This window comes from Ixodes scapularis, unplaced genomic scaffold, assembly GCF_016920785.2.
Source record: "Ixodes scapularis isolate PalLabHiFi unplaced genomic scaffold, ASM1692078v2 PGA_scaffold3__209_contigs__length_174095766, whole genome shotgun sequence".
Lineage (NCBI taxonomy): Eukaryota > Metazoa > Arthropoda > Arachnida > Ixodida > Ixodidae > Ixodes > Ixodes scapularis.
The window spans coordinates 9857425-9874389 of record NW_024609868.1 but is presented as its reverse complement, the minus strand read 5'-3'; the positions used below and the strand labels follow the sequence as shown (position 1 = coordinate 9874389).

General features: G+C 44.8%; 1 protein-coding gene across 1 annotated transcript in view; it reads right to left on the bottom strand.

The window, feature by feature from the left end:
- Positions 1-1605: 1605 nt before the first annotated feature.
- LOC8029920 (opsin, ultraviolet-sensitive) overlaps positions 1606-16965 on the bottom strand; it is a 58221-nt gene continuing 42861 nt past the window's right edge. Inside the window, exon 3 of the mRNA XM_042292545.1 lies at positions 1606-2408. Within this exon, the coding sequence (XP_042148479.1) occupies positions 1606-2408 (803 nt within the window). The remainder of the gene's footprint in view (positions 2409-16965) is intronic.

The following is a 16965-nucleotide window of genomic DNA, read 5'->3' as shown; positions in this document are numbered from 1 at the left end:
AGGCCCGGCTTCCGCATCCTTTGAAGCAAGGGCAAAGATTCGAAGCGGCGCTCTTACTAAGAACAGAAAGGGGGACCTCCGCGACCACGACCATGCCAGAGCGAGTCAACAATTCAAAGAGACACTCACGTTGATGCTCTCTGTAGGAAAGACCTTCAATCGTCGAGGCTCAATCTGTTAGTGCAAACGACATCCCTCGGAGCAGTCGGACAGCCGGCGGCGGAAGTTGGGTGTCGTTGTTAGCGGCGGCCGCAACAGCCATCGGACCGGAGCGCTGACAGCCCACGAGGACGGACAATCTCGACAGTCTCGAAGAAGAGACAGGACACGGGGTGATGGATGACGATGGAATGATTTAATGGACGAGCCAGCCAGTGGAGCTGTCTGCCTCATTGCGCCGCTTCGTAACAACATAACTGCAACACCAAAAAACACGGACGGGATGGTGTTTGTAGAAATGCTGGATAACTTAGGCGGACCTCCTTGTCTCGCCCACTCAGTTGATGAAGATTCACGCGCACGCACGAACATTCCTGATAAACTTTCACAGTATCCCGCGTATACTCCGTTCACCCTTAAGCTGAGATTGTAGCCAATGCTGCAAGCACGAGATCACGAGATCTCGGCTTTAAAATGTTCGTCCGCAGAACGAGCGCTTGCGCAAGAAAGGCATCTCTCAAAGTTAGCAGCGCGGGCTATAGCTCACGCTTGCAGCTTTCGATGTAGTATCAGCTTAAGGGTGAACGGAGTATTAGCGGCGAGATGTTTTGGTGGCGCCCTCCTATGGTTCCCTCTCGTGACGTAATTACCTTGCGAATAACAAGTTCAATGATTTTTCTAATCAATATGGTTGAAGCTAGAAATCATTGCGCTCTGGAATCAACACTGCTAACATCGTCAAAACTTAAGCTCTTACATTACTCTTACTTCTGTCGACGGGAAATCCTTTGCTGACGGCAGAGTCAGCATTCAGCCAATCGTGGAAGGCCGACCGCAGCGACGCTTTGGATCACACACGTCGCCAATAGGAAGTATTTGCTGGACGCCATATTTGAGGGAGATTTTTAGAGCGCATGCTCAGGACGAGCTCGCATTAATAAGCTGCTAAGACCGCGGCAATCTTGAAGGTGCGGAATGCACGTTGCAAAAGATCTGCGGAAGTTCTCCGTCAGCACGCGCTCTGCAGTCGCGAAAACAATGGCCGCCAGTGAATACGCCCTTATTGGCGACGTGCGCAATCGAAAGCGTCGCTGTTGTAGGCCTGCCGAATGCTGACTACGTCTGCAAAGGATTTCTCATCGACGAAAATAAGAGCGATCTGAGAATTTGAATTTTGATGGTGTTGGCAGTGTTTCTTTGAGAGCGCAATGACTTCAAGCTTCCACCATGCCAGTTACAAACACCATCGAACTTGTTCGAAAGGCAATGACGTCACGAGAGAGAACCATAAGAGGGCGCCATCAAAACATCTCGCCGCTAACAGCAGTGGCAACAATGCTTAAAAGCGCGAGAGTTTAAAAACTGCGGGGAAACGTGTTTCACTTCGTATGCTGAAGGACCATTATCACTGGATCCCATGGCCGGTCGTTGTCAAGGAACCTCCCATTATCTAGACACATTCGGCGGTGTTGGACAGTGGTTGTCTTTCGTTGTTCCCGGAGCCGTGACAGGTACCGACGTGGAACTTCCCGCGGACCGCGGCCCCGGACGTTTGGGGAGTTGGACCACGGCTCTTAGCGTCAAGGAGACCGGCCTCTGCCTCGGCCTGAGGCACGGCAGCATAATGGCCAGCTCTCGCCGAAAGCTCGGGTGACTCAGGCCGTACACAAACGGGTCCAGCACGGCGGCCGACTTGCAGAACATGGCCGGTGCCATGGAACCCCAAGGCGTCAAGAGGTTCCGACGGCCCGTGATGCCCAGCAGCGCCACGATGGCGTAAGGCGTCCAGGCGACTGTCCACAGAAGCACCAGGGCCAGAGACACCTTGGCCACACGAAGTTCACTGCGACGGCTCTCCTGTGCGAGCGCCTTGCGGCTACGGATCACGGTGACGAGGATGCCGCTGTAGCAGGTCGTCACGAAGACTAGCGGCACGCACCAGGCGGCCACGAAGAAGATCCAGACAAAGCAGCGGTCCGACGTCGCATCGGACAGGAAGTGGAAGCTGCAGCTGGTCAGGAAACCCTCCGGCACGTAGGGGCTGGTCACTCCCAGCAGCGGCCAGGCGCTGAAGCACAACGCGTAGATCCAGGAGGACAGGGACAGCGCGAAGGCCCGGGACCGCGTGAGGCGGGCGAAGGGGTCACGTGGCCGCCCCAGGGCCAGGTAGCGCTCCAGCGAGAGCGCGGCGATGCTGAAGATGGCCGACGTGCCGGAGAGACCGCCCATCAGGCCGTACAGCTGACAGCCTGGGAACGGTAGTCGTGACTGTTATCCCAAAAGGACACCATATTTGAGGGCGATGTTTAGTGCGCTTGTTCGAAACGAGCTCACGTTATTAGGCAAGCTAAGACCGGCAATTTTGATGGTGCGGAATGCATGTTGCAAAAAAACTGCGGAAGTTCGCCGTCAGCAAGCGCTCAGCAGCGCCGCGCACACAGCTATAGTCTCCTGGCTGGTCAAGTCATCCTGGAGGAGAACCTGGCCGTTTTTTAGAGATACTTTGGGTCTTGGGTTTTATTTAGGAAAAACGAAGGGGTTGGTCAAAGTTCATCTCCGACAGATTGCTTCTTCGGAAAGTGAGGAGGACATATAAAAATAAAAATGACAGATCTTGTCAATAAATGTCCCCACTACTGAAAGCTTGTGTTTTCGCTCGGTGAACATACATCATATTGTCTCAATGTTTATCATTATTAATATAAACATTTCAAGTTAATTTGGTCTTGAACTTTCAATTTAGGGTTGAGCGAGATTTCCAGCTTTTTACAGGTAGGCATTTAGTGAAGTTACAGGCCGCACAAATGGCATTCCGCCAAATGCGTCTATTAAACGAAGATATCCTGTCCTTGGTGATGTTGTGACGGTTAATTAAATAACACACTATAGTAAACAAAACTTATATGCGCTTGATAGACCTAGCTCTATCTGTCTTTTACATGAGTTCTCGTGAATCTTCCCGCGAAAAGCAACTCCCAAGTTTTTTTTAATGCTTTAAAATTAGCTGATGTGTATATTAACATCAAGACTAATAGCCATTTCTGAAGTTTACCGAGAACAAAGTATAGAATCGAGGAGGAATTTTGAGCGGGAACAATTAAATAAAGTTGGGGTTGTTCCTAATTGGTTATGCCGATCTCTCGGGTTTTGTCTTGCATGATTTATATAGAAACAGCTGGCTTTCCAGACTAAGTTGTGTACATCGCGAATTTATAGAAACGGAGAATCTCTTACTTTGCTTTTAATTTTCGCCTCGCTTCATTGCAATATGATTTCTTGAACGCGTTCACGTATACTTTTCCGCAGTAAGCCTTCACGCGGTCCGTATTGTTTTACAAAGAGAAAACGCTAGGGCGTTGGGGTGTTTTGGCAGATCGATGCATACTTTGAAACGCGAGCAGGAACCAGTATCGAGCATTCCAAAACAAATTTTTTTTTCAGTTCACAAATGACGACGTTTTTTGGTGAACCGCGGGCAATTGGAGGCAGTTTACATACAGACCTCAAAACGTTTCAATAACGCGACTTTCTTTTTTTGTTTTTCACTTACTTTTTTTAAGCATGAAACGCGTTTTAACGTTACCACCAATCCTACAATTTCGTCCGTCCATCAGTCCACTCATTCATTTCCCGCTAAATTTAGCGGGAAATGTATGTCCCCTGACCTATACACAAATTCAGTTTTCCTGCTAAATTTAGCGGGAAAGTTGATGTCACATGACCTGACGTCACGGAGCCAACAGACCAATTCAGTTTCCCCGCTAAATTCAGCGGGAAAGTTGACGTCACATGACCTATACATCAATACAGTTTCGCCGCTAAATTTGGCGGGGAAATTGACGTCACATAACCCGACGTCACATTGAACCACACACCAATGCAGTTCCCCGCTAAATTTAGCGGGAATATTAACGACACGTGACCCCACGTGACCAGACCTTTACACGTCACCTACACCATAGAAACCTGTATACTATAGTCTTCTAAACGAGTTAAAATTATAAATTCTTAAATACTGCTTGGGAGAAGAGCGTGTTGGTTCAAGTCATGGATGAAGAAAGAATAAAACAATTAAAACTAGGACAACACAACCACATCTTTCATTGATGATCTGGTTGTGTTGTCACAAAGATCTGGTTGTGTTGACCCAGTTTTAATTGTTTTATTCTTTCTTCATCCATGTCTTAAATACTGCATTTCACGCATCATAGAACTTTGAAAGATAAAGGTCACCGCCAATGTTTTAGTGATATTTGTTTATGCATGTCTTAATAATCGCCCCCTGTCGGTCAACCTCCAAAATTATCCTTCCTCTTCTTGCCTTCTGTCATTTATATTTCTGTCGTGCTCCTGACGCAGGACGCACGTCCTATGTTTTCAGAACGAGAATTTCCAAGACCTTCGATACTGCGCGAGTCGCACAGTATCGAAAGTCTCGGAAATATAAAGACCTTCCGGTGTTGGTTTGTTCGTTCATCGACGCGACATAAGTGCAAGAAGTTCGTGGGGTACCTTCCCCGACTGGATTCGGCATTCCCTTCGGCTCGGCAAACAGCGAGTAAGCGAGGAATCTTCGAGCGATGAGTGTTTCCCCGTCTCAAAATGCGGCCCATGGCAGTGATTTCGTGCGTCGTCATCGGAAGAGTATATACTTTGCTTTTTGATGAACGAAGTTCGCTTGTTTCAAAACTACAATGAACGCGAAGGAGCGAAACTGCCATCTCTACGATTCGGAGTCTAAAAATCGATCGACAGTGATCCCAGCGCAACGTTCGATTAGCTTACAAAAAGGAATAACTGGTTTGAATCCCTGTCATGTGCTCGACATTAATGGAACATATCGTGACAGATTCGCGCCAGTCGAATGTAGGCCAAAATGGTTATGAAACACTGGTAAGGCTGTAACGTTAGTCAAAGAAACATTACCGGCGCTCCACAAGTCCTTGCAATCATCGTCGGCTGTTGGAGCCCAAAGAAAATAGCAGATTGTTCCTAAAGAAGGTTTGGTGTATACATTTATGATTCATTGACCTGAACAATATAAGTATATGGTGGCTGACAGTGTTGCTCAATGCATTTTCGAAAAGGGTCTTTTGGCTCAAGGTTGCCTGGTTATAAGACGATGGCTGCTCTGGTGCCGACGCCCACCGTCACGTACGCGACGCTTATTGCGCTGCTTGGTGTATCCCATTGGTTCATGCGTCGGCTGCGCTATGACTCAAGGTAATACCGAGTTTTACTTCCTTTCAAAAAAGTTTTTCATGTCCTTTTTTTTTTGTAGTGGATACGTTATATCTTTTTGTTTTTTATGCGCGATAAAAAAAGAACTACTTTTTGAAAAAGAGGCACAGTTTATTTCTAATCGCGAAGAAAAGAAAAAGAGCTATACAGGTGGAGCCAGTAACGACTAGCAGTAAATTGATAATCCAGACTGCCCAAATCGGTCGTTTGATAACGCGAAGAGAAAAGCAATGGAGAATAAAAATGAGTTTCAAACTTCATCGATTGCAGGTAATCTGATATTTTTTGTAATAACTAACACTCAAGTCCACGTGAAACTCAACCCTCGAGCCGAAGGCCATATCCAAAAGACTGCCCTGACTGCCTTGCCCCAACCCCCTCCCTCTCTCTCTCTCCGAAACACTCTTTAACCTGAGTTTAAGCTTGTTTAAACGAGAGTCGTTATGAAAAGAATTCCGCAGAGCTGCGAAGATAAGCCCATAAGCACCGCTCCCCTGGAATCATTATATCAGACGATGCCTCACCGTCAGGTATTCCGTTGAGAAGAAATCGCCGTTCTCGAGAATCGCTTCGGATATCTAACGAGAGGTGCTACCCCAAAGCAATTACTTTGTTGCATGTTTTTTAAGGGGATGATTGTTTTTAAAGTTGTAATGCAGTGCTTTATCGAAATAAATTACTTCTGGAGCGTTGGGACGTAAAAATGTTAAAGATAGCTATTTTGTCGTATATTAGTTTTTTTAACGTACTTCGAGCTATTAATAATAATATATAACAATAAGTTTTTTATTTTCATTAAATGTGATGGCAGGACTTGAGGAAAATAACTGCAATGTGCAGCTTGACTGGTCCTCGGGCCTCTACAATTGTCAGCAGCAACGAAACGGAAATAATAATAATAAAAAAAAAAATTACGCACAAAAAGCAACAACTGAAAGTTACATAACTACGCACCTGGACTGTTAGTGAAGCAAATAGACACCCACAAAAAGACACAATTAAAATTTACATAACTATGCACTTTGGCCCTTTAATGGAGCAAAATAAAACAGAAAATTGAAAGCGGGTACAAACCAGGAGAAAAAATACAAACGCAATTCTTTAGAAGGTATAGAATCAAAATCTACATGATTCATATAAAAATCATTTAACAAGTGTGGTAGGAAAAATTTAAGCATTCGAAGACCATAGTTCGTTCGCTGAGTGATTATCTTTCACTTCTCTGCATCGCGAGTGGGGTATTTTCCTGCTAACATGTAAGGTTTTCTAAAAACATGAGGCCCGTATTTTTTTCCTCCTGAATCTAGAACATAGTCTATAATCGTATAACTTGTAAATAGTAACGACCTTAAAATTTCTAGATATTTCAGAAGTGTGAGCATCATAAGAGACACTACACTGGTCTGTAAGTGCTGGTAGTTAGGAGAGGACAATATGCGAAAGGTGGTAGCATCGGGAGCTGATTTCACTACATGAACCCTTGGGTCACGGAGACGCAATCAAAGTGCTAAACATGAACACGTCGTGGCAAGGATTAAAAGCTAAAAGATAAAAAAAAAAAAAAATACAGTGAAAGGTTACACAAGTGCTCTAACATCCTAGGGCTATTTTATTTCTGTGCAGAAATTTTTATAATTCTTTTTTCACACGTTTTAGCCACAACTTAAAGACACCGCAGTTCCACGTAGCTTATAAATCACAGAACACTTTATGCTTTTGAGCGCAGCTCTCAGGTGCCCGCTTCCGGCTTGATCTGCGACGCCGTCTCCGTCGGCGTAACTGCGCGTTGCATTATGGGACATTTTCCATAATGACGCTACACGTGACGTCACGACGGTCACGAGTGACGTAACACGTTTCCCATAATGACGTCACACGTGAAGTTACATGTGACGTCACGAGGGTCATGCGTGAGGGGGAGGAGTGAGGAGGAGAGAATAAGGAGGACGGAGAGGGAGGAAGAAAGGAGGAGGGAAGGAGGGAGAAAGGTGGAGGAGGAGGAGAGGAATAGGAGGAGGAGGATGCCAGCTATCCGTTGTGCAGGCAAGTGATATCGCCATTCATAAATCACAGGGAGGCAGGCATGAAAACGTGGTGTACTCGTTATCCAAGTGGCCATCTTCATGGGTAAGGGTCTGTGCTGTACCCATCGATCTCTGTGGCACGTCAGACGAAGTTGGTAAATTGTGTGCCGCCAAGGTCGACAACGGCTTGCTCGTGGTAGCTCTGTACCTATCGCCTACATGACTCACCAAATATTTCGTGCACGACAAAGAACTTCATACCAGTCATGCAGGAAAACATCCCATTGGCCCCGAGGGATGTGCACTCGCTGTTCTGATGTGCCATGTCGGGGGAGCACGCTCAAGACTAACTCTGATGAAATCAAAAACGCCGAGCAGTCTTCGGCAGAGCAGAGAGCAAGTAGGATAATATCGAGAGTATTACGTGTTTCGTCAGTGTTGACCCTGACGCTGTCTTGTTCTCCCGCCGTGATCCTGCTGTCCTGTTTCCTGGCACCGGCAGAACTTCGACAGAGTGCAGCTTTCAACTGTGAGGACTTTAGTTCCTCTAACATGTATAAGTTATACAGAAACCGCGACATTTCGAAGGGGGACCATATATATGTATATATATATATATAGTTTTCGCTTCAACTTTTTGCGTATTGTCTACTACTGCCTGGTTCTCTTTGATTTGGTAATGCTTCCGAAGTTTGAACACTTCGTCGGTGCCCTGCTGCGTCTCTTCGAAAATACAAACCTACGAGCATTATACTACGTCAAATATTCTCGTGCGGTGTAGACGTACGCCTGTTAATGACACTGAACCAAATTCGACCGCCTCTTATTCTTAAAACAACCCCAAATAATAATTTAAAAAAAAAAAAAAACGATAACACAGAATCAGGGTTACAGCAGTCACATCGGTCACGAAATTCCTCGATTTCCGGTGCTCACGCCAGGCCAGCCCGACATCGAAGCGACGTTCCCTACCGCGTCCTCCGCATAACCCTACAGCGTCCGGCAACGCTGCAGCACGTACGGACATTGACGATGCAGAAAGACGTCGCGACCGAATCACGTCGAGGCTCTTCTGCAAAGAAGGCTAGAGTGCCTAGACTGCACAGTGTTTGCAACTGCCCTCATTGGGGTCACGTGGTTTTCTGGCCACAATTGCAATGCAGGCTGCGAGGAGAAGACGAAAGCGTCTGCCAGCGTCTCTGCCCTCCCGCTTACTTCCCTTCCTTTCACCCGAGAACAAAACTCACACGCACTAGCGATTAATAGGCCAATGAGGCGTCCGCCATTACATTGCAAAACGCTCGCCATGGTTTGAGTTGCTCGCTCTCTTGTATCTATGCTCTCTAAAGAGGACAGACGACGAGCACGCAACCTCGCGGCAGCGGGAGCCCACTGTGGCCTTCTCAAGATTGCACCTGCCTGATACTTGTTTTCTCTTTTTCTTTCCTAATTCTTTGCTATGACCCAAACGGCACTGTTACTCGTGGCTTGGTTTAGATTGGTTGTCGTTATTCAAAGCTCGGTTATGGCGTGACGTTTGGGTCTGATGACCAGAAACCATCGAGGAAGCGTGCTTCGGCACGCAAGGCACGCCAACGCTGTCCAACGACCTCTTGTTCTCACTTTGCGTCTTTTACTTTAACGGGTTTTACTTCGGCGTAGCGGGTAATAAAACCACACACTCGTACTGTGTGTTTTGTTGTTGTTTTGGTAGACCACGTTACGGTTGGGTTTTGATTTCTAGACGCGTGGGAATCGAAGTTTCGTTCACCTTATCCCGAAGCCTCAATCTTGTTCTACACGTAGTCCACGGTGTAAGATAATGGCGCAGTCGTCGTCATCTCGAATGGCGGAACTTCCCGTGTGAACAAAAGAAAACATCGCTCTGTTCTTGCCAAATCGCTGGAAGTTTTTCACGTTTTAGTTAAGCGTAATTGTCACACATTCTTTGTAGCTGAGGTCTCGCTAGCTGTATATATATATATATATATATATATTTTTTTTTATAGAATTGGCGTTTGAAAAATGTGTTGTTTTTGTCGCTATTATTCATCACCTTATTCATTTTTTTAATTGTCTTTAAATTTGCAGCGCTAACACTGAAGCATATATCTTTATTTCTTTGTTTTGACAAATAAATAAAGTTTCCCCTTTATGCTTTATACTTGCTAAGTGTACAAAGCAGGCCTTGCAAGTGATCCGTTACAAGTAACGAATTACTTGCAATATGTTACTTTCTAAAGTAATTTTGTAATTGCCACACCACTTTTTTGAGAAAGGAATTTGTAATGTAATTTCGTTACAAAATATTGGTAGAGGATTACTTTAATTACTCGTTATTTTCTTTTCCTTAAATATGAACATAATCCAAAAAATTTAGCAATATGAGCGGGCAATTTAGCAGCATAAAGATGTCAACTTCAACCAAATAGAAAACATTGTGAAGAAAACATGATTTTTTTGTGGGACCGGTCACTAGAACCTACAGAAAAACGTGCAAAACATATACAAATATGCGGGAAAAAGCTTTCAGCCTTTCCACATTGTTGAAGAAGGAAGGCCAGCGAAGCTTTACTATGGTGGGAATAGACTTAAAGTAATGGCCGTCCGCCAGTCGGCAAGCCAAAGCAAAAAGGCTGGAAAGGTTGCCGCAATTTATGAGCGATGGCGGCAACCAGACAACAGGCAAGCCGGTAGTCTAGTTGCCGCCGGTACGATGCTCATCCAGATCGAAGAGGGCAGGAGTGGGGATTGAACCCAGGGATCCTGGGTTCAATCCCCACCCCTGCCCGCTTCGATCTGGATGCGCATCGTACCGGAGTGCGGTCGTGTACCACTATTGCGTGATGCACGTTAATGACCCCAGGCTAGCGGTTGTACTGCACTGGCTAAATTGCTCATCTACTCAGCGAGTGACACGTCGCAACTTTGAAATTGCTGACCAACTACATGCCGTATAAATACCCCCACAACCACGATTGCCACCGTCGGTCATAGATGGTGGTAGTCGTTCTGTTGTGTCGACATTTATTTTCTGGCGGACAAAATCCTGGAAAAACAAGCCCTTAACAACTCCGCTGTAAAAAAAAAAAAAAAAATGTATTTGATTTATTTTGCGAAGGGGACGTCCAGCGAAGCTGGTTAGCACACGACACAGACCCGCCCCGAGAACTCGGAGGAAACTAGACACGCGCGCCAGGGCCGCCATCCGGCGGAAAGTAGACACGCGCGACGAGAGCGCTACCCCGGGAGAGCGGAAGGAAAAGAAACTAGGCACGCATGCGCTTGGAACGACGACAAAGAGAGGACGGTGCGAGCGTAGACATGTATGACCGACGCGGGTCGCACAGCGGCAAATCTTTGAGAAACCTTTATTATCTACCTGAGAGTCTACTGATCTTGAAAATGATGCCTCTTGGTAACTCATCTACTAAAAATGCATATCCAAGTGATGAGACGTTTAAGCTTTTGCATAGAATGAAGCGGTTTTGCATCAAATTCGGGACCTGAGTTTTTGTCGACGCGCACGAAAAATCCACGGAACCCGAGACATAAACAGCTTCGCTGTAAAACAAGAAAACAACACCGAGTAGGTGTTGTCTTCTTGATCTCCTAGCGGAGATAGACGCTCCCATATGAGCATTCACACCGCTAGCTCTGTCTCCAGAATTCCAAGGATTCGTTCCGGTCGCCGTAAGCTAGTGGGATGGCGGGTACGAGTGCAACTTTCAAACCAATCGGAATGTGTTATCTACGAAATGGAAGGATCATCTATTGATAACTGCTATTATAAATGCGAATCCTTTAATAAACTGAAACGACGCGAAACCTTGATGAACAGATGAAACATATCGAGAAGCATTAGAAATAAAAGTGATGAGATTTAAATATTTTTAAGTTCACTAACTCATAGCTTTGATATTTTGGCATTCACGGAGACGTGGTTTACCGGAGATTGTGATGTTATTAACTTCAAAAATTTCAAGAGCGAACAAATCTACCGTACAAACCGGAAAGAAGGTGGAGTGTCACTTTATTTGCGCGAAGGTTCTGAAATATAAAATTATTCCAGACTTCACGGGTGTTGATTATAATCATGAATCATTAGTCGTTCAAAGTTGTAGAACGGTTATTGCTGCAATATACAGGCCACCAAACGGATCCTTTAGTATATTTTTTAGTTTCATTGCACGCTTACTGGAGTATGTTACCTCCATGAATTTTCAGATTGTCCTAGTAGGCGATTTTAATATAGACTTACTCTCTAATGAACCGCCGAAAGTTGAATTTCTTGAAATAATACAGTCTTTTGGCTTTACAAGCTTAGTTAACATGCCTACGAGTATAACGGAACACACTGAAACTTTGATTGATCTTTGTATAACCAATTATGAAACTCATGGCACAAGAGCAGGCGTGTTTTCGGTGGATCTAAGCGATTATTTTCCTATATTTTGTTTTATCTGCTGGAAGAACTCGGGCAGTAAGCCATCTAGCGCACATGAAAAGCTGACTTATCGCCATACTAGTAACAACAAAAAAACAACATTAAACAGTTTACCATACTCATTTCGAACGATAAATGGAACGATGTTCTAACCGAACTATACCCTGATAAAGCGTATGATAAGTTCGCAGAAAGAATAAGAGAATATTATGACTCAGCTTTTCCTCGGATTCAATGTAAAAAGCACAGCAAATCAAAGAAACCATGGGTTACTGCAGATTTATACAAAAGAATAAAAGCAAGGAATAAGCTGTTCGATAAAGTTATCAAATCTAGAGAGCTTAACATTTTGACTGAATACAAAAAGCAACGTTATAAACTGGCTGTAGATTTGAGAAAAACGAAAGTTAAATATTATACAAATAAATTTGTATCTATAAAAATAGCCCATAAAAAGTATGGAAGACTGTTAAAGACCTACTATACCCTGCCCCTAATGTCATACCAAATGAACTCACAATAGATGATCAGACATATTCTCACGCGTCACTGGCCGAGAGGTTTAACTTGAATTTTTTGAGTGCAGGTGGCAGTGTTTCCACATTAATGGACTACAGCAACTATGAAACGTACATAACCATGAACATAGCTAACTCTATACTTTGACTTCCACCAATGAAACAGAAATTAATGATATAATTGTCTCGTTGAAGTGCAGTAGCGCCTCTGGATATGATGAATTGAAGTTAGCCCCCATCAAAGCAGTAAAAGACTGGATTTGTTCTCCTCTAGCTTATATATGCAATAGAATTCTTGAAACTGGTATATTTCCTAATAAAATGAAACTAGCTACAGTTTGTATTATACACAAAGGCGGTACATTAACTAACCTAAACAACTAGAGGCCCATATCAGTGCTTCCATTATTTTCAAAAATCGCAGAAAAGGTAATAAACACTAGGTTTTCTAAATATTTTCTTTACAATAATATTATAACATCTTGTCAGTATGGGTTTCAGAAAGGAAAATCTACAGAAACAGCTTTGCTACGCATAAAAAACAAAATAATAAGTAACATAGAAAATCGACTTTACACACTCGGTACATTCCTAGATTTTCGGAAAGCTTTTGACTCTATAAAGCATAATATTCTTCTTGGAAAACTACAACGATATGATATAAGAGGATTAGCTCTCGAATTTATCAAGAATTACTTACCAGCTCGAAGACAATTCACATCTCTAAACGGTTTTAAATCACAAACTTTCCTTATACAGTACGGCGTTCCTCAGAGTTCCATCCTCGGACCTTTGTTATTTTTGGCATATATAAATGACATAGTTAATATACCGCGAACCCCCGATATTATCCTGTACGCGGACGACACCAACGTTTTCTTTTCCGGGACAAATCTCGATGAAATTGAACAGTGTGAAAATTGCTGGCTTAATGAGCTATCTCAGTGGTCGCGGTCTAACCAACTAAAGTTAAACACAGCGAAGACAAAATATGTTATATTCAGGTCCAGAAATAAACCTGTTCAGCGTAAGTTGAATGTTAGATTTTTAAACTCTACGATAGAAAGCACTTCGGCTCATAAGTTCCTCGGGGTTTGGTTTGAGGAGTTTTCAGTTGGACGAACCATGTAAATAAAATTAGACGTGATATATCACGTTCAATTGGTATAATGAATAAAATCAGACACTTGTTACCAAACTGGCTTAAACTGCAGCTTTACTACACTCTTGCGTATTCCCGCCTACAGTATTGTCTTTTAGTTCGGGGAACCATGACGAAAACAAACATTGAAAAAGTTTTTCTTTTACAAAAGAAGGCCGTTATGTTCATAGATAATTTAGGTTATATTCAGCATACATCGCCCACATTCGAAAAATACAAGCTATTACCCATAGGACATGTTTTTTTTTATTAAATTAGCGAACATTATATTTGACGAGATAAAGCGGGATGAGACCTCTTTCTTCAACGCCTACCTTCATAAGCCTGCCGATTACACTCTTAGACACACCTTTTACATCAAACAAAACGTAAGAACAAACTATGGTACTCAAACACTTCATTATTAAATTGCTGACTTACTAAATAATCACGCAAATATAGTTCAAACGGTGCACAACTGTAGCAACCTCCAGATGATTAGGAAAATGATCAAATTGTATTTTCTTTCAATCGAATAATATGCGCCTGCCACTTGCGCAATTAGTTCAAATGTGCAAATGTGATCAATTATATTATATGTAACAGTGTGGTAGGAGAAAGGAAGAAGACATGCTTCGAATAGGTCTGCGCTCTTTTCGTCTCTCTTATTTGTGGCTATATTTTAATAGTATCAACCCTCTACACGTTTTTCTTTGAGCCTATACAAGTGCGAAGCCTGCCTCGAACTGTATGCGGGCAGGTGTGCCGGTCGGCTGGGGATTATTCCTCGGCTTTCCTGAAACGACTCCGCTATGTCCACCAGAACTCCCTCACTAACGGCAAGTCTAAGAGCTGCAACCGACCGATACAGTGTGAGTTCCTCGATATGCGGTACATCTCTCGCAAAATCGGAGTACGAAGCTTCCGCTGCTGACTTGGCAGAAGACCTCGCAGCTGGTCAACATTCAAATACCAACGTATTGAATGCCGAAGAGTCACAACTCTGTGACATGGAGCTCAACGACGACGAAGAAGGCTGGCAGACCAAAGGAGCTAAAAAACGCAAGAAGACTGACTCAAACTCAAGCAAAAGCACGGATACAGTTACCCACTCGCCGAAAGTGACAGAAGGGCTTGCTGTCATCTTTGTATCAACGGTTGAAAATCAGCTCATCGCAACACTCAGCAGCCTTAAACTGTCAATTGCTTTGGAACAAATGTGCCCGGAGTGCATTCTTGAAGTCCGTCCTAACAAAAGACTCAACCTTATTGCAGTAGACACACGCAATGGCCAGACGACTCGAACGCTCCTTGCCTGCTCCGAGCTTTGCGGAATGAAGGTCAGAGCATATGAGCCAGTTCCGCGACACTACGCCGTCGGAGTGATCGCAGACGTTGATCCTGCGCTTTCTGAAGTAGAGATCGAACAGAACGTGAGATCTCCGGAAGGTCGAGTGGCAAGATTGCGACGACTTGGCAAGAGCACAGCAGTGAAGCTGTCCTTCTCTACAACAACACTGCCAAGTTATGTTTACCTAGGCCATGTCCGTCACCCAGTCTCTATATTCAAGGAACGCCCATACAGTGCCGAAAGTGTTGCGCGTATGGACATCGAGAAGCGACTTGCAAGCGACCTTCTATTTGTAGCCGCTGCGGAGACTTACATCAGAGCAACACCGAGTGTTTGGCGCAAGAAAAGTGTGTCAACTGTGGTCAACCTCACGCTGCCACTTCTTCATCCTGCCCTAAATGGAAGAAAGAAAGCGAGACTCGCAATTACGCACGTCAAAATGCCGTTGATTTTCGTGCTGCAAGGACAGTTGTTCAACAGTCTAAGACAGCCAACGCAAATCAACATGGTCAGCCCCCTCCAAGCCCACCGAAAAGAAGGAATGATCCTACGAAGGAGCCTAATGTCAGTGCTGTGGATTACGCTGCAGCACTTCAGCGAAAAGGCAAAACGACGAAGGGAGAATCTCAGTTGAACAACCACCACACCTGCACTGTGGAATCAAAAGCCGACACTGTCAGTCCAGCATTGAATGTGACGCCTGCACTGAAGCCGCAGCCTCCTCCCGGCCCGAGTGCTGAACCCACAGCTAAATCTGCTTGGGAATGCTGGATTCCACTTCTTCAGAAGGCAACCCGCATGGCTTGCGATTTTCTATCTACTGTGGATTCGCAGTGGGCACGACTTTTCCTCTCATTCCTTAACATGATTCTTCCACTTATGGAGTCATAGTAAAGGGAGGGAAAGCCAACAGGCCGTGTCAACGAATCCGGAACCCCAAATTCCCATCAATTCTCCAATGGAACGTGAACGGCCTTCGTACACGCATTCCTGAACTTCGGCAAATTCTGCAGCAGAGAACCATAGATGTAGTTGCACTTCAAGAAACCAACATCCTGCACGGTGAGGTACGACTCTCTCCATATGTTTTCTACAATTCCACCACAATTGACTCAAAGACTAGGTCTAGAGTTTCACTTTTGGTGAGATCAAGCCTCCATCAAAGCTTCCTGGACCTTTCAGATCTCTGCTCATTAACGGCAGAGTATGCGGGAGTGACAGTAAGGCTCGGCACGCAAGACACCACAATAGTTTCCATTTACGTAGCCCCTGGGGGCACATGGGACCCTGATGTGTTGCACCAAATTCAACAGAGAGCTAAAGGTGAACTTTTGTTAGCTGGAGATTTCAACGCACACAACATCAACTGGGGTGATAGCCGAACCAACAGAGGGAGAAGATGCCTGGAAGATACCATTGCGGCCCTGAACCTCACAACTCTAAACAGCGGAGCACCCACATTTATCCGTAAAGGGGTCAGAAAAAGCGTTCTTGATCTCACATTTGCATCGCCTGCGATCAAAGTGTCGTGGGCAATACAACCAGACACATGGGGTAGCGACCATGTTCCTATCATTATAGCCTCGCCGAACGCAAGTGCAGTCGCCACCAGAACATGCAAAGTAGTCAACTGGGACCTTTACCGTGAATACATGGCAGCATCGGTAACTGCGGCTGACGCTAACGCTACAGACCTACCTGCCATCATTGAAAACTGCATTCGACGAGCGACCCGACTGGTGAAGGTTCCAATCACGCGACCCGTCCCGGACCTAGAGTTTCTGAACCTCCGAGCGGCAAGGAGACAAGCCCAACGACGGGCTATGCACACAGATACAGAATACGACTGGGCACGTTACAAAAAAATAGATGCGGCGTTCAGGAGGCACACAAAAAAATTGCAGCGCTATGAGTGGGCTCAAAAATGTATTTCCTTCGGGAATCCGAGGGGAGCCGCGCAAGCTTGGTGGTTAGTTGGCGCGTTGGCAGCTGCGAAGGTCCCTCGTCACCCAATTGCAGCACTCGCCATTAGGAACGACAAAACCATGACTGAAACGGCAGAACTGCTAGCTGATGAATTTGCG